The 25,307-nt window shown below is 42.6% G+C and overlaps 1 protein-coding gene and 1 long non-coding RNA gene across 3 annotated transcripts in view; both read right to left on the minus strand.

Annotated features, from left to right (window-relative positions):
- Positions 1-14,386, minus strand: part of pdzrn3b (PDZ domain containing RING finger 3b) — a 96,613-nt gene extending 82,227 nt beyond the window's left edge. The window contains exons 1-3 of one of the 2 annotated variants that reach the window (XM_053444397.1): positions 13,510-14,386; positions 7,009-7,095; positions 4,482-4,589 (exon numbers count right to left, since the gene is read on the minus strand). In XM_053444397.1, coding sequence (XP_053300372.1) covers positions 4,482-4,589; positions 7,009-7,095; positions 13,510-14,223 — 909 coding nt within the window. In that variant the 5' untranslated portion in view covers positions 14,224-14,386. The remainder of the gene's footprint in view (positions 1-4,481; positions 4,590-7,008; positions 7,096-13,509) is intronic. The other variant, XM_053444404.1, reaches the window with a different exon arrangement.
- Positions 14,387-22,981: 8,595 nt separating this feature from the next.
- Positions 22,982-25,206, minus strand: LOC128459457 (uncharacterized). The gene is made up of 3 exons (XR_008342146.1): positions 24,835-25,206; positions 24,384-24,436; positions 22,982-24,207 (listed from the first exon to the last, which is right to left on the minus strand). It is a non-coding gene; the product is annotated as an uncharacterized LOC128459457 (long non-coding RNA).
- Positions 25,207-25,307: the final 101 nt, after the last annotated feature.

Consider the following 25,307-nt stretch of genomic DNA (forward strand, 5'->3'; position numbering starts at 1 on the left):
AGCTCGCCTCACATTTCTGTCAGTCACTGCTAAGTGCTATCTGGCTTGGCTTTTAAGCTGTCTCTGGCCTGGTGATTCGATACTTAAGTAGCTACGGGGCAGTTTGAGGTGTTTAGTGGCTCACTGTGGGTAACCTCGCAACTCACACGGCTAATGACAAGAAAGAAACAACACATGTGCTGCCTGAAAGAGGGTCGCAGTCACATACCACATTCATTAAAAAAAATGTACAATGTTATTAACTTCAGCCTCATGGAATCTTTAATAATAAGCAGTATAAGCTGTAGCGATATGCTAATAAGAAGAGGATCCATCAAGCATAATGAAGTTGATCTGGTCTCGCCACCAATAAAGTCACTGTACTTAGAGCAGCCTCTTTTGCATTTCAGACACATTTAATCGTGACCCCTAGCTCTTTTTCACCACATTCCTCCTGCTCTTCCTCAAGCAAAATAAGCCAAATAAAAAATGCATGATGCATCTCAAACAGGTTAAATGAACAGATGTAACCGCCAGTTAATCCAACTTGCATCATCTGTTACAAAACTGTGCCAGCGTAAACATTCATGCTGTTTTGGGCTCAAATTCTTAAGACACCCTGTCGCATGTTGAGTAGTTGACACTGAATGAAAACATTATTGTGTTGAATGCTGCCCTGCCAATTTTCACTGTCCAATTCTAATGACATGTTATAGTTGGGACACTATCCTGTTTGTTAGCCCCTCATCCAACCCCCCCCTAAAAACAACACACAAACCCATCCTCCATATTGGAGCCTGGCATCTCCCAATGTCAGTTTATTTTAAAGTGGTTGTTGCTGTTCACCCTCGGCGACCTGGGAATGTTTGCTGAGGATTTACAAGGCGACATTTACAACAGCAGCCCGGGCGTCTCCATTCTCTTCCTATTTTCACACTCAGGAGCCCACACAGAAAAACATCCCCTTCACCCTGAGAGCTCCTGCACAGTCATTCTGCTGTTGCAACATGGGTTTAGTCATATTGCACAAGTAAACAGGCTTGATGAAATTTTAGTGGGAATATTTATATACTCAGAAATCGTACATCCGGCAATACTTGATGTGAAGCGAGAGAGAAAACTATGTACAAAGGCTACATTGACATGGTAAACAACTTGCAAGTGCAGAATCATAAATTATCAAAGCAAGCAGAGCATGGCTAAAGAAAAAGCCCTAAGTTCTCGACAGGTCCAACTATTAAACTGGATCCAAACTTATTTATCTAACCGTGGCAGACAGATCCCGACCAGAGTGCTACCATTTTTCAGCTTGCGGAGCAAAAGCAAACACACCTCAAGGTTTTTATGAGAAAAATGTCTGGATGAACAAGGAGGCATTCATGTGCTGAATCATACCAGCCTGTAGCTGCGTTAGAGGACAGCCATCTGCCATCACACTCCCCCGCTAAGAGCCTTTTATAGAAGGAGTAGCTGTGGATCATCATGTACATGTTACATCCATATAGACTTACTGGAACTAACACCTCTGCTGCAGGAGGAGAAAACAGCGCTACAGCTCTTGACGGAGCTGTGGTTCTTCTGCCTCCTGAAGCGAGCGCTCTTTTCACTTCTCCATGTAACACGATTGTCCTTTTGCAGAGCGGCGGATCCCCACAGCAGCGGTGTGGCTGTCAAAATGATCACCTCTGTTTGCCGCTAAGCCGCATTTCATGGGTTTGAGAAAGAAACAAACGTTTTCAATTGCACTGTCATGGAAAATTACAGTATTGATACTAAAAATGACTTGATTAACTCACCATATGCTGCATGCTAGCTTACAAAAAATGTAAAGGATTTAGCAGATAAAGATACTTCCCTCTGAAGTTGGTGGAGATAAAACCAGAGTTAAAAGCATTGGACTTATTGTCTGGGACTCCTGAAATATGATTCCAAATTAAATGCACACGTTGCTCTGTGTCTGTCTAACCCCAACATGTAAACACGGAAGAGCTATTGCTGACATATTCATCGTGCCGACTAAGGTGACAATGTGTCAGTGTTGTGTTTTGAGTTGGTTCCACAACCTCAATGTTTCCAATAAAACTAAACAAACAAAACTTCAAAATGGTTTCAAGAAGTGGTTGATAGAATGCAGAATTTGAAGGCATTGGATAAATCTGGAAGGTTTAAACCGAGAGACACGCCTCACCTTAAACAGACAAGAGATAACTCGACCTTTGCAATGAGGTTTAAACTGGGGATTCAAACCTTTTCACTTTGTCAGTGCCAATTCACACTGAAGACATCAATTAAATGATGGATTGATTGTTACCATTGTGGTCAACAGCAGCCTTGATGAATCTCTGGCCAGACTGTAAGATTAACAGCTTTATCTAAAAAATTATCAACAAACTGTCTTAAAATTTAAGAAACGATAGATCACACACCAAAAAACCTCACATCCTGTTATATTTTCACATTTCGAACCAAGGATTAATTCTTCTCTCAATCAACTATGGTATCTTTATGTGTATGTACTTTAGTTTGAAAGAATCTTCACGAAATATATTACCAACCATCAACTAGAACAATTTCTATAGCTATAATATGTGACAACCAGTGAGGTCACGCAGTATTTGTCTAAAGAACAAGGTGTGATGAGAAACCACATTAGTAGGCTCTGCTTTTCCAAATGCGCCACGTTCCACACAAGATTTTAAATAAGACAAAAGTTACAAACTGTTGGTTTCAGGCCAGAAGGTCAAAACCCAAAGAAGAAACTGCCTTTAGGGGCCTGGGATTAAATTCCTTTGATTCACCATTGTCACCCACAGATCCAATAACCTGAGGTTAAAGATGCAACCCACTAAACTATAAACATGTCACAATGATGTTGCACTTCATATTGTGATCTGACAAATCATGACATGGAAATTTGTTGCTTAAATAAGCTAACAAAGGGAAATTCTTTTCGAAATATGAACTACCTCCACTATCAGGTTTCCCATCCGATGAAAAGCTCCAATGTGGAACAACAACTCTGTACCGTCTATACATTTCTATTTCAATGGCTGAGTGATTTATTTGGTTGGTTTTTGTCCACTAATCCCTCATCTCTTGTAAAGAAAGGGTCACTTAATAGCGTGCTGTGCTACCTCCTCAGGCTTTCCACGTCCTCATGTGTTCCCCTTGTCGGAGAGATTTCGTGACTTCATTCACAATGGCTCAGAAACAAGACAAACACAAGTGCAGCATTATCCTAAAGCGAATTACCCGAATGGCTGTGAGTGGAAAACTAAATCCACCACAAGATACGGTCTCAAGTAACAAAATACGGCAACATCTGGCCTGTAAACATGACTTTACCCTTCCTTGTTGCGCTCGCAGATGCACGCAAGCTCGTAAAAACAGACACTACAGTTGGACGCAAACACACACTACCACTGATTCATGTTCGTCATCCTGCTAGTGGCCCAAATGCAGTCACTGTCTGACCTCGAGACACCCGGATCCAGGTGAACTGCTGGCTCAACCTGTTAAGGGATCTCATGACAGATCTCAGGTTACAGTGAGCTTTGAGACCCTTTATTGGGTTACTTGAAGAAATTTAAAGCAGGCCATGTCACATCCTCGGTTTGGTGTTGCAATGATTGTAACATTATTGAAGACCCCAGGGTGAGGTAAGTCGTTTGCATTTGACTGCATGAATGAGAGGATAGAACAATCAACAGAGCCCAGATGTTGGCATCCTCTTTTCTTGTAAACACTTTTCAAAAACATCTCTGCGAGCGATGTGATGGTCAAAAAGGCCTGGGGGCAATTTCACTTAGGTTTGACAATAAAGCTTATGACAAACCATATTTGTCCTCCTGCTGCACTTGGTAATACAGACTCATAGTCCACATACATCTCATTGTTCAATGCAGCCATTGTGTGAGATCCTGGCTGACAACTGTTCTATAAAAGCAACCTTTGTGATGTTGAGTTTTTCGATGCATCCCTCAAGTTGACCTCGGGGTGAGCCGGCTCTTCCACACGAGATTCTGTTTAAAGGGTTTGAGGACGCTACACGGCAGCACTGTCACAAGGGATTTGTCAGCGAGGAAGCGAACGCAGGGCTCCGTCTCACTCAGCAAAACCAAAGACAGACATCCTCGCCTCAGGTTTATCTCGGCATATCTGCAGTGATGCCCCACTTAACAAAGGCTTTGCCTGAGTGTTGATTGGTAGAAGTACGTGTCGAAACTTGAGCTGTCTGCAGGATTTACCATTTCGAGCTGAAATAAAAGCCCAAAATGTAAAATGCTCATGCGATGCGTCACATTTGCTGCTTTCAGCCCGAGTTTCATTTCCAGAGGTCACTGGAACAGAAATATGGAGTGATGGTCTCGTGCTTCCTCGCTCTCGTCATCTTTATGGGGCAGACAGCAGCTGTCACATAATCCAAGTTCCACGTCTACACTACATTGACTTCCACATTGTTTTCCTGCTCCAGGAAACACGACAGGGTGGGCTACACATACCTCGATTATTCTGTCGTGGATTTGAAGGCCTCCTTCCTTGTCCGCTGGACCATCCTCGACGATCTTGGATACATAGATCCCTTCATTTGAGGTGCCGTCATTATCATCCTGTGAAATAAACAGCAGTTATTATCTCCAACATTATAAAAGCAAAGAGCTTTAATTGTTAAGGAGAGAAGCAGTGTGAACAAAGGATGGGCGAATATATCACTATCTTTTTTACACATGATCAATCTGTATTGTGACCTTCCTTCCCACTTTTTGTACATGTACTGGAGAGAATATCCTGACTCCACTCATCCTGTGGACTCATCTGTTTAAAAAAAAATATTCCATTAACAAACTGGTCATTAAAACCAGAGTTAAACTTTCTTTTGAATACTAAATAAAGCTGAAATCAGCAGTCAACAATAACAGTGAACCACTGAATAAAAAAAGATGTTTCACAAATTAAATAGAGTAGCTGCTTTTATCCATTTTTTGAACTGCTCCAACGCCTCAGTCAGAGATGAGTGTTTACGTTTCAGGAGCTTGTGATGTGCAGATGGGCGGGGTTGAAACTAGCTGAGTGAAACACTCGCATTACCTTAGAAATGCCAATCACAGCCCGACAAAGTCAACAAATAGAAGAAATATCTGACTAAGCCACACTGCACTCATTGAGTCCTTTTTGGCACCAGCTCATCAGCCATGCTGTTATTTCACGTTGGATAAACATACAGTATATATCATACATGAAAGACATCAATTCTGGCCAGTCAGCGTAACTATCCAGGAGTTTAGGTTTTTGTTGGTTTGTAAATGTTACATAGATCAACACTATGTGGGTAAACTGGGAATAACTAGGACATGAAATGTTGTTATCTACACTTTGCTTTAAGATGGTTAACAATATGAAATCATCAGATCACCCACCCATTGCGACACTAGAACAAACATTGAATAAATAAAACTGTGTAAAATTACTTAAAAAAGCTCAGGGATTTCATATACACATTAACGTAGGTTGAACTCACCAACCAAATACCTTTTACTGAGTGTGTCGAAATTGAAATGGAAATATTTAACGATAAATGTTACATTATTTCTTTTAAATTTAAAGAGAGATTTTTGCTCCAGACGGAAAGGTTGTGGTTTTAAACAGAGCAAAACGTTTTATGAATCTGAGGTAGATCAATTATTAGTTAAGCCTCCTGAGCATTATATCAATATATAATAAACTTTTTTAATAACGCTACTGATGATCAAGGAAATTTAATTACTATAATTATTGAAATTGTTCAATTGCCCAGCCCTGTTGTTGATTTAACAACAAAAAAAAAAACATTTTAATCACCCTATTGAGTGGTAGCGAGCAGAACAACGGTGAACAACAGCAATTTAAAAAGGGACGCTTGAGGAAACCCCACAGTCACAGTGCAAACTCTAATTAGTCATTTCTGCTCTGCTTCCTCTTTCAGTGGCGTCGAGTACAGTGAATTTGCAGCAATGCTTCATCAGGCTCACTCCTCTGCCATACAATTACTCCTATCTTGAGAGCTGTGGACAAACTAGCCCTTCTAGAGACCACAAAACCTGGCAGCTGATTGCTCCTACCAAGCCATGCCAAAACAACAGCCACATGAAACGCTCTTGTCTCAGGCTACAGGGATATTAGCTATTTCCATTTTAATGAATAGCTTCTTACACAGACTGTTGATTTGAGGCTAGCAGGGAAAGAAAACGCCAAGTATCATCTCCGCTCTCTTCTGGTTGAGTTTGATACATGGGTTCTGTCACAACAGTGAGCGAGGCTGCAAATCTACCAGACCATGGAGTCGGGTAAACACACACAGACAAAAAAAAAACGTTTATAGTTTCCTGCAATAGAAAGTTTCACTGTGTTAAACATCACTACAGAAATGTGCGTCACTGTGGCGGTGGAAAAAGTGCCCCGTAACAGTTTGAGAGGGCAGTCCCGGTGAAAGGGATACAGGGGAACACCATTTCAATATGATCGGCAGAAAGGAGATCCATGTATGGAAGACAGCGTTGAACCCGGCGCGGAGATATTTTCAACCCGTCACTCAGCGGACAAGCGGGATCATTAATGACTTTCACTTCAGAGCCCCGAGGCAGGAAACATTGTGGCTGTGAAAGGTTCAGGGGCGGAAGGAGAGACCCCTTTCCACTCCTCTGTGTTTACCTCACCACCGAAATCCCCTCAATTAGAGACAAAACAACTGCGGTCGAAGCCATAATCCCACATTTAACTCTCATAAAACTAATTATACTTTTTTTTAATCTGCGATGCCAAATCCGCTAAACCAGACCAATATATAAACACAATAAAAACTTGATAGATGCGGTCCATCTGTCCACAGACTACAAAACACATGCATGACTAAGCTGTGTCAGTCAGTACACAGAGAGCTTGTGGTGCTCTTAAAGTATATGCTATTCATTCCTGGGTTGCCATATGACACTTGGCTGATCACCGAGGGAGATGAAAAAACCCCCCAAAGATCGCTCGGCTTTTAAAACCTACCGCGCATGGCCTTCCTCCTACGATGTTAAAACCCAGAGATCCGCCCTCACGGAGAAGGACAACCGTCAAGCTTTTTGTCTCGCCTTCCTACGGACAGACAGAGGAGAGACACGTGAACAAAGAGATGGCAGGAGGTTATTCCTAATAATCTATCATCAGCTCCAGGTGAGCGACAGATTGATGGAGCCGGCTACGTGGAGAGGAAAAAACAGGACACGGAAGAATATTTTCTTATTAGCCGATAATTGAGGGGCTGAAACACATAACATTACAGATGGAGCAAGGTGCAGGGGCAGGACAAAGTTAATGACACCATTCCCCCGCACATTAAGGGGAGTAACTGAAGAGATTGGCTTAATGACACCTCTTTATTCCCATCTTCACTTGGGCTGAGCAGATAATCAATTTTATAGCAAAACTGCAATTTTGAAGAGTGCAACCTCGAGAGCTAAACGATAACAACTCACAGAGTTAACAATGCCTTACACGCTGCAGGAAATGGAAGATTGAAATGCAGCTGTAGATGTCACCAGCTACAGCGACAACTGTTGCTGGCGAATGGTCTCGAACTGGATCGGGTATTTTCCCTCCAGTCGCTCAGGTCTAAGTTTCACCGTACTCCAGGCTTAGCCCAAAGAGCAAAAGTGAGCGTTTCAAAGAGGAGCCGCCGGCCCTTCCCTCCCGCAAACCGTTGTCCTATGTAAATAATACACCAGCGGACCTCTTACCCAGTCGCAACATGACATGAAGAACGCTGGGAAACTCGCCTAGTCAGCTCTTAATCTGTTTTTTTTAGCAGGACTTAGAGGGGAGTTATGAGGTAGCATAATTTCAGCTGCCACTTCAGTATGCCGCTGCATAGTGGGACTAAATATAAAGCAGATATTATTGGCATGTACAGTGGCCTCACTGCCATATAGGCTAAAACGACCGTCATGTGCTTGTCGGGTCATGCTGGAATGTCCACTCCTGCTCAGTGTCACAGACACATTAGTGACACATGCTTCCATATTGTGGTCCCTACAGCCGTTATTGTCAACAGGAGGACAGTTGGCCGTTAGGTGAATAATGAGCTGGATATGACTCAGAATTTAACACAAATAAAACAACAGGATAATTAAGCTGTAACTGCCACAAGCCTCACAACAAGCCGGAAGAATTTTAAAGGTGTTTTCACATGTCGTCTACGAGAGCCATTAAAATAAACTCAGTAATTAAGCAGATTATTTTTTTCCACATCTGCAAACACTCGAGCTAAGCTCTGATCTCCAAGACAACAAGTGAATCCCTTCAGGAGGTTGAGCATTTCCTAAAACTTTAGGTATGCCTAGGTGATAAAAAATAAAATGTCCTTGCGACCAAATCAAGATCATGTGGACATGGGGGAAACATGTGTCAAGTAAACAAAACTTTACTGGGAGGAGGAGAATAGAGAGGAGGAAGAGGATGAAGAAGAAGAAGAAGAAGAAAAGGAGGAAGAAAAAGAATAGAAGTACAAGAACAAAGACGGAAAGAATAGGAGGAAGAAGGAGAAGATGAGCGAGAGACAGAAAGGAAGGAGAGGAAAAAAGAGAGGATGAAGAGGAGCAAGAAGGAAAAAAGGGACGACAGAAGGAGAAAGAATAGGAACGGAAGGAAGGAGAAGATGAAGAAGAAGAGCAAGAAGGAGAAGAAAGAGAATACGAAGGAGAAGTGCAAGATAAGAGGAAGAGGAAGGAGAAGAAGAATCAGAAGAAAGGACAGGGGGAAGATGATGAAGACGAAGGAGAGGGGGAAGAAGAAGAAAAGGAGGAAGAAGACGAAAAAGATGAAGGGGCTGAAGGAAAAAAAGAGCACAGAAAGAAAGCAAAGTTGCAGTGAAACTTCGGGCTGCTGCTCTCTGGTGACTTGGCACAGGCGCAGCGAGCCTTCACCTCAGCACCAGTCACACTTTCCGAGTCTGTCCTCCGTCACACTGCCTTCCCCTCTGTCTTCCTCCTCTCAACATAGAGCATCTAATTATAGAGTAGCTATTTAGACGTAGAACGTAAAAGGAAATATTGATTCATGAACTGTTGGCCTGAGAGCCAAGAAGAGAAACTCTGTGACCTGGTCATCTGAGGGATTTCAGGGCGGGGAAGGTATGATGGATTTCAAATCAATCAGGAGATAATTACTGAGTGAAGATGATGCATGTATTCAACGGAAACCGCATCATCATCAATTTCTGGAAGGGTTGTACTTCTACAAGCCATTTATTAATATCACATTCAATTGACACCCATGCGTGAGAGATAACTAATGGAGCACATTAGTCTATTAACTTATCTTGTAGATTCATGCTTTAAAATTAATCCACAATTAGCCTAATCAGATTGGGCCGCTGATTACCCAGATCAAATTCAATGCAGCTTCAATCTGTCTGATGCCTTGTGATTTTGATCGATGCCCTTTATCCCATCACAGAGCGCAAACACTGTCGTCCGAAGCAGCTACAGAGGAGGCTCGGTTCAAAACAGAGATCTGTGGCTGAATGGAAAGTGGGACAGCAGTTCTAGCAGCCCTGAAGTGAACCACGGTCGGATCTGAGCTCCTTTTTGTTTTCGCTTTGGTTTATCGCCCTTTCCTCTCTCACCGAAGAAGTTTAACATGTTTTTAAAAAAAGGTCTATTCTTGGAAACCTCAGTCAGTATTTCCACATAGCCAGGCCAACCCTGATCTCCCTCGCAGTCGGCGTCTGATGTTAATGTCTTAAGAAAACGTTAAAATCCTCCATCTGGCTGAGGACGCGTTAAGACGAAGAGTGACAGGAACTCAAAAACAAAGTAAAGTGGGTTACCCGTCAGACGTCGCATGACATGATGGGTCTGTGTTCACAATTTGACAGTGATTCGAGGAACAAATGTGTCACAGAAAATCTGGATTATAGAGCCTTTCCACCGCAGACATTTAGTATTGTGTAACACAGCTGGAGATGGATGCACTTCATTTAACTGTTCCAGCTGTGTGCTGTTGTGAATGCTGGCTCACTGGGACTTTGAAGGAAGCCATCATAAATGTCAAAACCTGAGCTTCCCTCCTGAGTAATGTTTAATAGGCCATAAATCTCATCTAATCTGACTGATCAACGATCGACTGATCATTCAAATCACAAAAAAGAAGTTAACATGGATTTATAGTCGACTCCAGGCGTCAACGGCAGATTGTGATTTATAGGCGAGGGTCAGATTTCACACAGTTATATCACCTGCACAGCACTAGATGTACTCTATGTGTTGTATAGGATGAGGCCGTATTATATCTTATATTCCCCACAGCAAGATACACAGATTTGAGGTTGTGCAGTTTCCTACAGGTTACTTAATGTGTAGAATCCTGTTGTGTAATCTCTGTGTTTACATACAGTCATTCTAAAGCCGCTTTCAGGCGGTGATTTTAGGAGATTAACCGGGGAAATCTGTATGTAGGAACCTAAATGTCCAAGTCTGCTGAGTTTCTCCTGGCCCAGCCTCTCGGTAAAAACTGCACGATGTCTGAATGAGCCCACGTGAGAATACACAGGAGATTATGTGGAGGATTCACTGCGAGTGAGTGGGCGTGTTAAACTGGGAAAAAATGTGTTACACTGAAAATACCAAAGAGGATACAAATATCTCAGGATGAAAGAGAGAGACAGAGCCAGACACTGTGAAGACAGCCTTGGAAGATGTCAACTTGGAAAGACAGAGACTTTAGGTGATAAGGGCCGACGCAGGAGTGGAGGAGCTGTAAACAGAAACACATGAACCACGCAGCTGTTGTATCCTGCCCCCTGCGTCACCCGTCACCCAAACACTATTCAGATGTCCGTGCTCTTGTGAATTGTCTGAGTGGAGAATCTCCTGCTAGGTTGTTCATGTGTGGAAGGCAAACTCCGGAGAAAGTCCGGTCCCAATCTTTGTGAATGTTTGCTTTACACATCTGTGATCAAGGTTTTAACCTCCTTATTGTCGTCTTTGCACTCAACAGGCCACACAGGTCAGAAAGACTGAATGATGCACAGGAAAACACAAGCAGCAGGTCACACTTGTTGCTGTAAGCACATGACATGTCTACACCCCAAACATTAGTTGTTTTTTGGGAAGGCACAGATCAGGTACCACGAAACCTCAGAGCCTATATGGTTCCACCACAGCCTATTGAAACAGAAGCATATATCCAGCTATAGGGTCTCAGAGAGTTCCCGCCATAGTCTGCAACTCGCCTGCTTCCCAGAACTAATCTCACTTGTGGTGCTATTTCACACTGATTTTCACACCGAACAATCCTGTTCGCTGCTCGGCTGAACCCAATGAAAGAAAACTTTTCAGACAAACCACATCATTCACAAAAATGCCTCTCCTTCTCCTCCGTGGAGGATTTCCGGAAGAATTACCACATCTTCCACTTACAGTGCGTTTCAGTTGTCTGCCTGTTTACACTGGGTGGTGGTAACTCAGCACTGGAAGCATGTATCTCAGTGGAAGGACTTATGCCGCTGTCAAACCAACCATGATGACTAGCTGTGCTTCGGGCCCAGCAAGCTTCTCCACACCAGCGTGAGCGATTCCACCATTTCCCTGCATCGGTGCTTTTGTTGCGCAATTCACCATTCTACCGAAACTCGTGTTGCCGAGAACATGAGCCCGTAATGAATAAATGAAATCACAGAGCCAGGAAAAAAAGACAGAGATAATTGAGAGAAGAGTGAAGTCTTTGTGAGAAGCCACTTGTGTGAGAAACCTCACTGACAAAAACAGGGAATTAAGAGGGGGGAATCGAAATGAGCACAACACCGGAGATAAAGATCTCACTCACTGATTACGTGGATGACAGGGAACTTTCATCCTCACTTCACTTTCATCCTTCAACTGTCAGCGGTGTCTGCTCAATCTGTGCAACTTGTTCCTCCTCTTCTTGGACAGGCTTTTCTATTAACTAAGCCTTATTGGACAATGTGACCCCTCCCCACCGCAGCAGCACAGCCACACACCATATTCATTCATAATTCAATTCATTATAGGCCTTAGTGCATCCTTTATGATGCTGAGGATTACCAAGAGCCATAAAACCATCCCAAGGCTTCACCCACACTGTTTTGTATCAACTCTGCTACAGATACCCCTGACGTCCACACTATACTCCAGAGTATTAAAACAGACGTGTAGAAACGCTGCTGGCCCCGCTTTAGTTTGAAAACTTTAATTTGATCTGGACGAGCAGACACCGAGACATTTGGAAACGAGGATGTAGACACTCACGACCGCTTGCTGATTGGGTCTTTTCTGGCCACTATCGAAGCCCTTGGCTGATTCGTCAGTTACCTATCACATGACCTCCTTACAGAAGAAAACACCTGGCAGCACCAGTGTCGAACACAACATGGATAATCAGTTGCAAGCGTTGCCGACTGTTATCTTTGCTAACAGATGTTGTGTAGTTCAATTCTGCATTTTACAATGATGCAACTGCTTACGTGGGTAGAAGATGAGATTTTATTCGAGCAATCAGCACAGTTCTGCAAATAACAACCAAATGCTTCCTGTTTACACCGGCACCCTCATGCCCAGAGTACAGAGATTGTTAAAGTTTAAAAAAGGCAGGGAGGGGGTTAGTAGTATGAATGTATTGTTGAACCAAAGGCCCCAGGGATGTACGTACTTTTATTAACGCAAGATTTATGAGAAATGCTTCACCTTTAAACAGTGTAAAACGGACGGGAGCACTCATCAAATCTTTCTCACGATCACTGTGTTCACTATCTCCAAAAACAGTGTCTGTCAATAGGACATTCGGGCCCTCAGAAGTTCTTCTACTCGCTGCTGGGGCCCCTATTGGAAATCTATATCTTCCACCACACTCACACAACTTCAAATGGCCGATGACAGAAAGGCTCAACCAAGCATGCAGCTACAGCGGGACATACAGTAGAGCTGGAGACTGGCCCTTGTTGTGTACAGAAATGCAGTAAATATTTGGCCCTGCACCCCCACCCAAAGACTGCCAGCTGGCCAGAGGCACAGCTGACATCCCTGACACTCGCAGGGGGAAACTAACTCCTGAAAAAGTTGGTTTCACAGGGGGGAACAGGTCGGGAAAAAATCAAAAAAAATCAGTTTGTCTTCCATTTGCATCTGTGATGAGGTCAAATCTAAAGAAGAAGTCGGTCCACACTGAGCCAAAACAACATGGAGGCACAATGAAAGTGAGATACTGAGTCCCAGAATGCATTTGACATTTTAAAGCCTGTAAAGTTGGATCACCAACATTTATAGAGCAGCTTGACTCAACCGTGTTTCAGGTATATGTTTAAAGGGGAAAACACTTCAGTTGAGGTTCGTTTGTTGATGTTCTAATAAACTTTTTGAGGTGCAAGTGTGTGTTTTGCTGTTTTCCTTGTTGTTTCATGCATTTTGTGGTAAATCTGCAGGTTTCTTCTCAAAGAGAGGGAGAATGAACAGCGGATTCCAGAGGGGGGAAAGTTCCCTGAGAGAGGAAAGTTACCTTGCACGAGAAAGCCACGGTCTCGGTGAGGGAGTCGATCCTCTCGCTGTACTCGGTGAATTTCTTCTGATACTTCAGCGCAGTCATCTGCAGCTCGCTGTGCACGGAGGAAAGTTGCGCCAGCAGCGTCTTCTCCCTCTTGTTGGCTTTGATGGTCTGCTTCTTGAACTCCCGGTCCAGGCTGAGGATCTTGCAGTGCAGCGCGCTGTTGTGCGCCTTCAGGGCTCCCAGGCAGCAGTGGCCGCCCGACGTCTGCTCCCTGTGGGTGAGCATCAGCCCGCAGCCGCCCTCGCAGATCCCCGCCGGCCTGTAGTCGCACGTCTCCCGCGCGTGAGCGTCCACGTCCCGCAGGGTGAGCACCTCGCCGCAGCCCCGGTTCCGGCACTTGGCCGGGCTGTACTCGCACATCTCGGTGTGCTCGGCCAGATGCTGCAGCCTCACCACCGCATCGCAGCCCTGCGCGTGGTTGTCACATCTGATCTCCAGCTTCAGGATGAGGTTCTTCAGCGGCAGGACGTGGTTCAGCTCCTTGGCGGAGATCCGCTGACATTTGACGGGGCAGCTGCTCTGCTGCACCACCCAGGGCAGCACGCAGCCGGAGCAGAAGACGTGGCCGCACGGAGTCGTCAGCGGGTCCTCCAGCACTTTGTTGCACAAGTTGCATTTGAAGTCCGGGTCCACGGTGCCCTTGAAGCGGTCCAGCTCGAATCCCATGGTTTTCACACGAAAAAAGTCCAAATCCGAACTTGTGCGCTCCCACCCCCGCGGATCAGAGTCGGAGCAGTGGTTGTTTTCAGCTGGTCATTGGTGAAGCTCTCACAAACACACTGGGCTCTCTCTCTCCCCTCACACACACGCACACACACACTGAGCGCTACACTCGGCTCCGCTAATTGACACACACTTTTGATGCCTTCAGGTCCGCCTCGGAAAGTCACACTTTAAAAGTTGGAAAAAAAGTTTGTAACTCTGAGAGGAGTAACTTTAGTTCACTTTTTCTAGTAGAAACAGCTTTTTTGTGTAAGCAAAAAATGAAAAAACAGTGGGCTTGTTAAAAGTTAAACTTTAAGAATTTAAGCCGAAAGTTACAGAAAGTTACAGCAGTAATCTATTCTTCAATAAGTTAAGATCAGTTGGTCCCACTGTACTTGTGGTCTTTGTGTAAGAAAACCATCAAATTCATAGACAGTTTGAGTGACTTTAACAAGTAAACGCATCAGTTCTTGCAGTCAGTGAAGGCATCACTCATCGGGGCGAAAACTTGAATACCGTATCTACAATATGAAGTGCGCAGAGAGCAAATCTGTTACTTTATTGACACAAACAAATAAAACATTGGGGTTCAAACAACATAAAAGGCGTTCATAAACAAAACAAAACATTTACAAAACAAACAAAAATGATATTAAAGGAAGCTCACTGGAGCTAAAATGTTGCAAGAGAAGTATTTAACATAACTGAGGTTTGTTGATTTGTGTCAAACAAAGAGTGAACTCAGTTTCATCGGAGTCGTGTTCATATTTCATACGGATATCCTGTGTGAGAGGGCACACAAGTATGTGTCCCTTGTTCTGTGTGGCAGTCTTACAGAAACACACACACATATACACGATTTTCAAAGTTTTTCTAAACAAATATATATTTGGTGTGCCACATATTTAGATTCTGAAATATAACATTTTTAAAGTAGTTTTTGGTTATTTATTTGGAGCCATTGAACACTTCTTGGCTGCAATTTACTGGCTGAAAATATCGGCTGACTAAAACTATAAAGATGAACTTGAGGTGTTATAAATTCCACCCACTGTCTTCAGTTACACTCTTTACACTGTAGCCTATAGTGCTACTATCGTAGTTTCGCAATGCCAAGCTATAACTAAACATGCCACACATAAATATGTCTACATGATGAACTGCCAGAATGGAGCGCACAGGCCTTAATATTAGATAGAATGACATGACAGTCAGAAAGTTACAACTGTGCGGGTGAGCGTTCAGGCATGCACAACACTTGTGAAAACAAGCAACTTTGGAAGGACACTAGCTGTACAACCGCAAGTGAAGACGTTCATGTTGCAACACACTTTGACTGAGGAGGAGATCAGGTGAAAGTCTGGGGGCCAATCGACCTGCATCACAATGTGTGGCTTGAAAATTTATAATTGAGGAGTCGCCGTTAGATTTGTGTTGAGCGCACCTTTCACTGCCCTTTGCATGTGAAGGAAGCGTGGTATTACATTTTTTTTTATCCACCCCGAGATTTGGCTGCATTTTCAATCCCAGCAGGAAGTCCTATCGTCTGGAACGTATTTGAATTGTAGATGAAACTCCAGTGGGGAAAGAACAGCTTCTGCTTCTCTCTGCAGAAACGGCGCTTGTCGGGTCTGACCCTGTCTCGATTAGATACCCGTTCCTACCAGTCGCCTCCTCTTTTCGGAAATCCCTTTTTATGCAATGCCATGCTCAATAAAACCTTTCCATATGTGCATTATCCAGAACTAAAAACAAGGGCTTATCAAAGACTTCATGGACAAAGTGTGACAAAGAGAGTCTGAGCTGGCGGGTAATCCTATACTGATGTTATGGGATGTCTTAGAAGGGATGGGAAAGAAACCTCCCTGTGCAGTCACGTCAAAGGTCCTTGTTCTGTTTACAGCCTGGTTAACACTGAGATTTTTGTGATTAAATGTTTTTCCCTGCTGGTGCTCCCGGGGTCATGGCTTGATTTCTTTTTAAATTACTTCTAATAGAGTTGATACATGGTGTGTCAGGAAATGATTAAGCAGATGTAGAAAAATGGACTGATAAAAAATGGAAGGGGGGACTGGTGTTTTACTTTAACACCTGTTTCTTCAGATGATAAATTAATCTTTGCTAGGATATATGTAAATGTAAAATCTTGTACTTTTGGTCTAAGGTTTATGCCAGAATATTGTGGTCAGCGCTGTAGGATCAAACCAGCAACCTCCCAGGTTTACACTTTTCCTCTCAGCCTCAGGGCCAACCTGCTGCCTGTGATTTATTATTTCTGTGCAGGGACAAACAACTTGCCTGTCTGTGCATGGCTGTTTACTGTGAGAGTGAGTTGTTTGGTGTGCCTGGGCTGGAGACATGTTTGCTCTCAAAATGGAGACAGAGAAAATAAGCGGTTGTTTTCATAGACTGCGTCAGAGTCAGAGTGAGCAGGAAGGTATATGGCAGAGGGAAGTTTGGGAATTTCTGCGGTACAGTACATTGAGGCAAGTGATACGGTATCTGTAAGACTGGTTTCTATAGGAATGTTTTCCATGAAGCTGGGTCAAGTGGCAACAGAGGGGGATTTAGATGAGTCCATGTTGGGTCCAGTCTAAAAGACAGACAACGTCCCGGGGGAGATAGGAGTTAACCCCCCCCCCCCCCCCCCCAACCCAAACTGTGATTGAGGGATCAGGACAGACAGGGTTGAAATGCTCTGACCAGACCCTGCAGGTCACAATAGCCTATGAAGATAATTTCCATGCAATAAGTCAAGCTTCCAGTTTTGTAGTTTTACGGCTAAATAGCTGATTCTCATTTGAAGCAATAATTTGAACATTTTGGAAAATGTGGTTTTATGTTGTCTTGCACGAAAACCGGAATCAAGGGGAAGTCAGTTGAATTTTTCTGAGGAAAAAACTGCCTTATACCTCTCAGTGTCGTTTATCTATATGTTATCAGTCTTTCTTTACTAAAATAAAATTGTTTTTTGTGTAATCTTGCCAACTAACAAACCCAACAGTACTGGAAACATAACCTCCTTGGTAGTGGTAACAACAAAATTGTATTTTGTGGGGATTTATTTACCAGATTATTTCTAGGTTGTATTGACTTCCTGTCTGACACAAGCAATAAAACATGTTAAATAGAAAGTTTTATAGGTGCTGGTCAGTAATTCGACCCCCTTTTACCTTCGGACAGAGCCATAGTATCTGTTATCATCTGCTTTCTGTCTTTATGCTAAGCTAAGCTAATAGACTTCTGGCTTTTTCTTTATATTTAGAAAACAAGCACAAGTGTCAATATATAATATATATTAAAAAAAGTATTGATCTTCTAATCTAATGCTTGGCAAGAAAGCGAATCAGACTAGTTTCCCAAATTCAAGTTAAAATGGTCACAATAAAAAAAAGGATCCGTCCATAATGGCTGCACTGTAAATGTGAGGAAACAAGTATTCAAAGTAATCCATGCTCCCAGCGATATATATATATATATATATAGTGGCTCTGGGTTTTATTGTGGAGCCATTTTACTTGAAGAAGCCTTTGTTGTAAAGCAACAGAGAGATCTCTGTTACAGCGTGTATGATGAGGGTGGTTTGTTGGCTATATGGCTTTGGAGTCGGGCCATTTAGTAATCATCACCACTCTTCTTTAGATATGTCAAAGACATGAGGGCCTTGTGGGAAACTGCGAAGATGAGTTATTGCTCTTCTGGATGCCTTTTCATGTTCCGCTCAAACATGATGTACTTACAAAAGAAATACACTATCCATCTCACTGTGGTTTCCCATGCGCCTGTGACTCCCTCGGGAGTCAGTAATATTGTCAAAACTAAGTTGAGCCCCCAAATGATTTATACGCCAATAGTATAGTTTGTTTTTCTTACAAACATCAGTGACTTATTGTGCCGTTCACAGAGGGGGGAACTGGAGTTTTGTGGCTCCGGCGTCCTGAGTGAATAAGTAACTTTAAAGGCTGTTGGTAAAGGTCTCAGGGTGACCTTACTGCAGGTCGGGCTTGTGACTGAGAGCCAACGCTGTGCATTTGTCTTCACGACTGACAGATGGTGTGATCCAAACAACCACTCCGGCCTTGTGGTGTGTTTTGACAGAGAACAGCAGCTCAACCATCACAACATCCTCACAGGCATAAACATGTGACTGAGCGAGTGGTAATGATTGCACAATGCAGGTGTCAGCAGAGACGTTGTTGAAGTGCACCGGTGTGACGCTCCCATTCAATGGTTAACACTCTCTGCCACAAGATCAACGTCTGACTAAACACAATAGATAATCAAAAGCAGAAAACTTTAGAGATCCACGGCAGAGATAGTGAAGTGCAAAATATTTGCAGTTGATGAATAGATCATTATCACAAGCTTGAAGAGAAGCCAATACAGCTTCACTTCCCCTGGTAGACTGCTCTGAACTCGGTGAGGCTCAAAACAGGATGTGGGTTAGGGGAACCCAGATTCACTCAAAAGCAAAACTGCACAAGTAGAAAAAATCCCCATTTTCTAAGAACTAAGTCAAAGTCTTTGAAGAAAATCTGACCTACATCTGAAGTCACATACAGTAGCTCATTAAACCTTCATGGCATAGACGTGCAGACGGAAGCACACAGACACTGTGCCTTTGCCCTCTGGCTAAAGAACCCTTCTGGACCAAAGCAAAATAATAATAATCATTGTTACAAGTTTTATTGGCGCGGAGCTGCTGCTGCTGTTATTATCGTAATGCTTGTGAGAGAACTTGTCCTTCACACCATTCTTTCCTGTTTTATGCAGGAATGGACATGTAAGTTCTTAATTATCATGTGGGTGCTGTTTAGTCAGTAGTTATGGCTGCTTTCGCATGTTCGCCCGGGGCTAATTGATGGCCGTTCAATATTTGTCATTAGCGTTAGCGAAGTGATGCCTCTGTGTGAAAAGGCTTTTCTCAGGAAAGGGAGAAAAGCAAACCACTTAGAGCCGAAAAAAAATTCACATGCACTTTCATAAGTCTGCATTAGATAATAGTAAAATAACTATTAAATAAAACCTACTACATTTGACCAAGTAGCTTCATGACCAGAGGCTACTGGGAGTTTGAAGTTTAACAGTAGTGTTTGGATTCCACAGCCTTGGCCTATTGGACCCCGCTATATTTATGCCAACAAGCATAAATAAAGTGGGTCACTGTTTATCTGTGTGAATAATCTATTAAGCACATATGGAGACTTACAGTGCAGCTAAATCAATTTGATTCTGAATAGAAAAAAAACACAGGGGCCGATTGAACCGTGTTGAGACAAACATGATTGACCCTAATGGCCAACTGCAATAAACAGCATCACACATTATTGATTATGTGCATTCATGTGTTTTCTACCTGAAACTCTCGGCTGAGTGTGATGCGCTCTAGAGCTCGTATGAAGCCCTCAGCATTTTTTCAGAAGGACTAGCATAATGCATTAGTCACAGAGGTTTCCGAAGCACAAGTGTGTAATATTAGGAACAGATGAGTCCCTCTGCGGGGGGGAGGGAAAGAAGAAGGGCGCTCCAGAAACTCCAATCAAAAGTTCCTTTCTGAAGCCTGTGAAGAGCTGCTGATTTTCTAGCGGCTCTGTTCTCACTGGGTCCATAAATAACAGGCAAAGTAGATTTGGCACATCTTATCTCTGCAGCTTATTGCAGAGAAGAAAAATCGTAGTTCAAAGATAAACCATGTGCATGTATATGAGCTCCACATTTATATAAAGCACATTTAATGACGGCCCAACACTTATCTGGCAGATTTAACATTAAGATTCATAACGTATCTTGACAACTTTGCCTCCAATATTTTAGAGACCTTTGGTGCTGATTGTCACTTCAGCCCCACCGTCAGGACACTTCGGACACTCCATACACTGTCAGGACATCTTGAACAAATCAGCTGTCTGTTTATATATCAAGGACTTGAAAGCAACATCTGAAGCTCATATTCAGATTCATAATTTCATTTTGTGATATTACCCTACTTTCCATTACTGCAGCACCTCTTTTAAGCCTCTGTCTGAAAAACCTAATTTGAGCTCCTCTCTTCTTAAGGCCCCCCTCCCTCCAGTCTGCTCTGATCTGCCAGTTGGCCCAGACTGTTGTTATTGGTCAACTGCTTCTCAGCTCACATAGGAAATGTCAGCCTCCACTCTTGCTTTACTTGGCCTTGTTAGGTGCCAGTCTATAGTAGATATCTTGATGTCTTACCATGCCCAGTATCGGCCAAACTACTGACGTGGTTTCAGGAGCATTGTTTTCTTGAATTCTCCCCATGGACAAATACTACTACTTTTAGCTGCATTTTGCTTTTTTGTTAAAATGACTCGTTTTCTATGCTCGTAACTGACTTGGATTCATCAACAGATGTCTTTATTCACTTAAGCCATATAACCTCCAGGTAAAATCCGAAGAATTGCCTACAGAGTTTACGCAGTTTTCTGCACCGACACGTTCACAACAGCAACAAATCCTCTGCATTATTCAGAGAGATCTAAAGGGAGAGTGAATATTGGACTTGGTACACAAGATGGCCAGACACAAGACTCCATCATAATAATCATAATAATCAAAATAATTGTAGCTCTCTTCACAAGAACACAGGCACATGCTGGTTTTAATCGGCGCTAATTGCTTGAGCATGTCTCGTCTCTTTGTTACATCTTCATCTTTAGTCATGCCACTTGCACCCTAAGACCAAGGCACCAAAACACCAGTCTCCAAACACCAAATGCTGTGAGAACTTGTTGGCCACTTGAAAAGAGGTTTGAAGTTCTTCTGAGTGGTCTTAAAAGCCCATTTACCATAAGAAAATAATAATAATTTAAGAAAATATAAAAAAAATCACTCATTATCTACTCCACAAAAGTCCACAAAACACATTGTTTTAGTGGTTGCAGCCAAATCCAATATACATCACATGTAAAGACAAAGCAAGACCATGGAAAGTTGCCGCTGGATGTGTAAATAAGTAACTGTTTATTAACAGGATCACCATCATCAATTTAAAAGGTGATGATGTGTCTGTTTTCACACCTTATTAAAATTAATTACTGCAGGTTTAAAGGATGATTACGTGCATGAGCTGCACCCGCTGACGCTCATATTCGCCGTTGGATTTAACAACAGCCGCCTGCTCAGCCAACAGTCTGAGGTGTGGGAGAAGCTGTTCCATGCGCTCGTCAAACACCTGCATCAGGGTGACAGCAGGATCGGAGATGCAGATAAAAGCCGCTATGACGAACGCTGTTTGATAATGAGAACAGCAACGAACCAGCGAGCTGTGACTGGAGTGTTGACAGGCTCTCCAAGAGCCAGGCTCACACAGCGTGAGTGCGATGTGAGCATGCTTCCTGAGAACACACCACCCGATCTCAGTTGATTGATTAAATACCTGATAGTCAAAGTATGGATAATTACGGTTACAGGAGAGCCGTTAATAAACAACATGTTTGGATGAGTCAGGTGTTACAACAGATCTTTTTCAAAAATCCTAGAAGCAGATTTAAGGGGTTCAATTTTTTAGAGCAGAGTCCTTATCAGTCCCTGCAGAAAGTGAAGCCAGATTTCAACTCAACCGAAACCGACGTTCCATTTCTTTGCCACTTGCTTGCCACAAAGTTTCTAGGCTAGCTGTTCAGTGGCCACGCTGCCTCCCTTTGTGTCACATCAAACGTGTGCAGCCACCAACGAATGTGACACGTGTTACCCCCCATCCCCACGCAGAGCCTGGGTTTAGTGAAATTACGGAATGCAATTTGTATTCATCTTCATCCAACATACAGACTAATTTGAATAGAATTACTTAGCTTTATCAACATTTCTCTACGTGTATTATACAAGTCTGCTACTGGTGACTTCTATGTGGTAATGATAATATAAATAATAATTATACACAAGCACACACACACACAGTTGTTTTATTTTAAATATTTATCTCTCTGTGCCACAAAAATCCCATTTATTCCCTGATGAACATGAAAGAGCTGTTTTAGCTTTGGTTCAGTTCACATTTGTCCTTGTGTACAATAAAATAATGTTTGGAATAGGCCAGCTCAAGATTAATATTTGGACACTTTTCAAATATAGTGTGCCGACATAAATAGGAAAATAAGGATATGTTTGTGCTTCTGGTATCTTTTGCTCAATTAATCTTATATAGAAATAGAGCAGTTTGTCGGGGACTGTGCTCATTAAAAATCATAACAATGAATGCAGTTTGTTTAAATGCTTAATGTGGCTCATGATTTTGGACCAACTGCAGGAAGTTGGGACACACTAATATAAAATAAAATAGGAAAAAGCAGCAGAAGCAGCTCGCAGGATTGCTAGTAGTCATAAAACATCAATGCTTGTAATTGTTATGTTTGAATAAGGAGGACATTCATTTTAGTGGTGGTAATACCATTGTGAAATTAAAGTAGCTATGGAATTGACAAAATGAACTAGTTCATTCACTTTCTCTATTCGATGGGAAAGCTTATGTTTCAATGCACTTTATTAAAAACAGTTACAGAATAAACTGGCCTGATTGACAACACAGCAACATAAGATGCACGCTGGTCTGCAAACCAATCAAGGTCATGTCTAAGTAGATGATGTCAACAGGACATATGTCATGCAAGACCCATGGTGCTCCATATATTACAATGTATAAAAACCTTTCAATAAATACAGAGAAAATCTATGGTTGTAAGTTTTTTCCCAAGATGTACAAAGAGGAAGGCAGAGAAATTACACTCCAAAGTTTAGCGAGTCTTTTCTACATAGAATAATTAAAACCATTCAACCAAATACCAGTTGTTTCTCTGGGGAGGGTCTCAGGGCCCTTCCCCAGTTAAGTGATTAGTTAAACATACACAAGGTGACAAAAACTGGGATTGAATATAAGAATAATGGACTGACAGTGTCATGATTGCATACATTATCAAGGACAAAAATAAACAGCCTGATTGGAAGCACCAAACCAGTTATTCCAGCAGTGCACCAGCGAGAGGGGTTCACTGAGGGATAACTCAATATACACGGAAACAAGGCAATGGTCTGTGTAAGTAACATTAGGAGCTAATCGGAAACAAGCCCCTTCTAATTAGCCATTACCAAAATAACAGACTGAGGTCATAGTTGTTGCCTTCCCTTACGGGGAACACTGGTCCGGGTTTGACTCAATTTGGACGGTTGCTGAACTGAAGTATTTTTAGACTCGCAGCCTTCATCTGAACAGATGGCCACATAATCAAGTGAATATTCTTCAATGATTATCTATTGTCATGTCAGATTCAAAAACACACATTTATATTAATAACAGTGTTCTCTTTTTGTTGCTCGTGTTTCCCTCCGTAGCTTCCATCCTTGGCGTTTCCTCAGTGATTTGAGAGATCACTCGTGAGGAAATTCATGTGTTCGGGAATGCAGCGCTCTGTGAGTGTTCAGTTGATTAAGCTCTTACAAGGCCCCCAGAACCCATTATCTGACTTATCCTTTTACTATGAGTGATGCAGTGAAGCATTGGGCAATTTCAAATAGGACATTTCTATATTTCTCATTTGTTTGTTTGTAGAAAAAGGTGTTTCCATGCACCAAACTGTCTGTTGCAATGCTCGACAGTTGCTAGGTTGTTGGAGTTTGGACAGTTTCTATACCTGAGCTTTGACTTTTATTGTTGTATTCGTCAAGAATATTAAACATTACAAGATAAAGCTTTCAGACATGCACTGATCTCCGGTAATCTCCTGACTTTCTCTGAAGGGGATGTATGTGAGAATGGACATGTCCGTGTGAGACGCTCCCGACTTTCTGCGGGCGTTTCTCCTGCCATAACCCTGGTATAAACTCAGGAGTCCAAACGAGTCGATGTGAGAAAACAGCAGGAGGTCCTCCAGAGGATTCACCTCGAGCAAGTGGGTATGTTGATGACGCTCCAACCCAAGATGGACTCAAAACCTTGAGAAACAACAAGAAAACAAATATCTCAGGATGAATAAGCAAAGGGACACACGAAAAAGACACAGATAAAGAGGTCAAGAGAACTTTTGGTGATAAGAGTCGTGGCTGGTGTTCTGTAAACAATCTCACATGATCTCCACACGTTACGTCCTGAATGCTGCACCACCACTCACCTGAACACTCCGGGGATCTTTTTTGTTGTTGTTGTGAACGCGAGGATCTCCTGCTGCATTGTTCATGTGAGAAAGGCAAAGACATTTCTGATCCAATTATCAGGGTCACTCCGGAGTTGGTGTCTTAAAACAGGTCAAGTTTACGGGACCTTTAAGTTTCTGTAGTTTGGTCATTCTCTCTTTTTCATTTCTGGGGATGCTGCCATTAACACAAAGTACAACAACTGCAAACCAATGAGGATTTTTCTACCAGACAGCAACAGATGTTAAATCATCTGCAAATATAAACCATATTGTTTTTTTTATTACCCAAATTATTATTTTCTGATGGAAAATCTCAATATTGCAAAGAACTGACTTAAAAACTTTACTTCAGACCTGACTTAGTGATCCCATCATTGCAGGGCTATTCAGCTACTGGTCCTACTTCACATGCCTGAGAGGCAAATACCTCAACTCCATTTGGTCTAAAGGAATCTTTGCCTGCCAATGCTACTGCTGCTCTACCTGGCCAGATCAGATGGGAATGGAGATAGCGTCTCTGCTTATGTTCTCTGGAGCAGTGTGAAAGCAAACACACCTCCAGTCCACAGGCGAAGACAATCTTCCTGTCATCACTTTCCAAAAAGAAAAGAAAAGAAAAACAGGCCCACTCCCTATTTGGCTTTTTTAGATAATGGTTGTTCTACTTAGGATCGCGGTGCATGATAAATCTCTCAAAAGAAGCAGTGTGTGGGCCGGGCCCAAAAATAACACACTGCAGCTTTGGTTTAAAAATATTATGTGCAAAAATATGTTAATTCGTGTACATAGCACAAATATCCTATTTAGCTTTCTGGTTTGTGACCTACTTGTTACACACAAATGAGCAGGGCTTTAATAACTTCTGCATTTTGTAGAAGAATATGAAAATGTTTGTCTTGA

This window comes from Pleuronectes platessa, chromosome 2 (assembly GCF_947347685.1).
Source record: "Pleuronectes platessa chromosome 2, fPlePla1.1, whole genome shotgun sequence".
NCBI lineage: Eukaryota > Metazoa > Chordata > Actinopteri > Pleuronectiformes > Pleuronectidae > Pleuronectes > Pleuronectes platessa.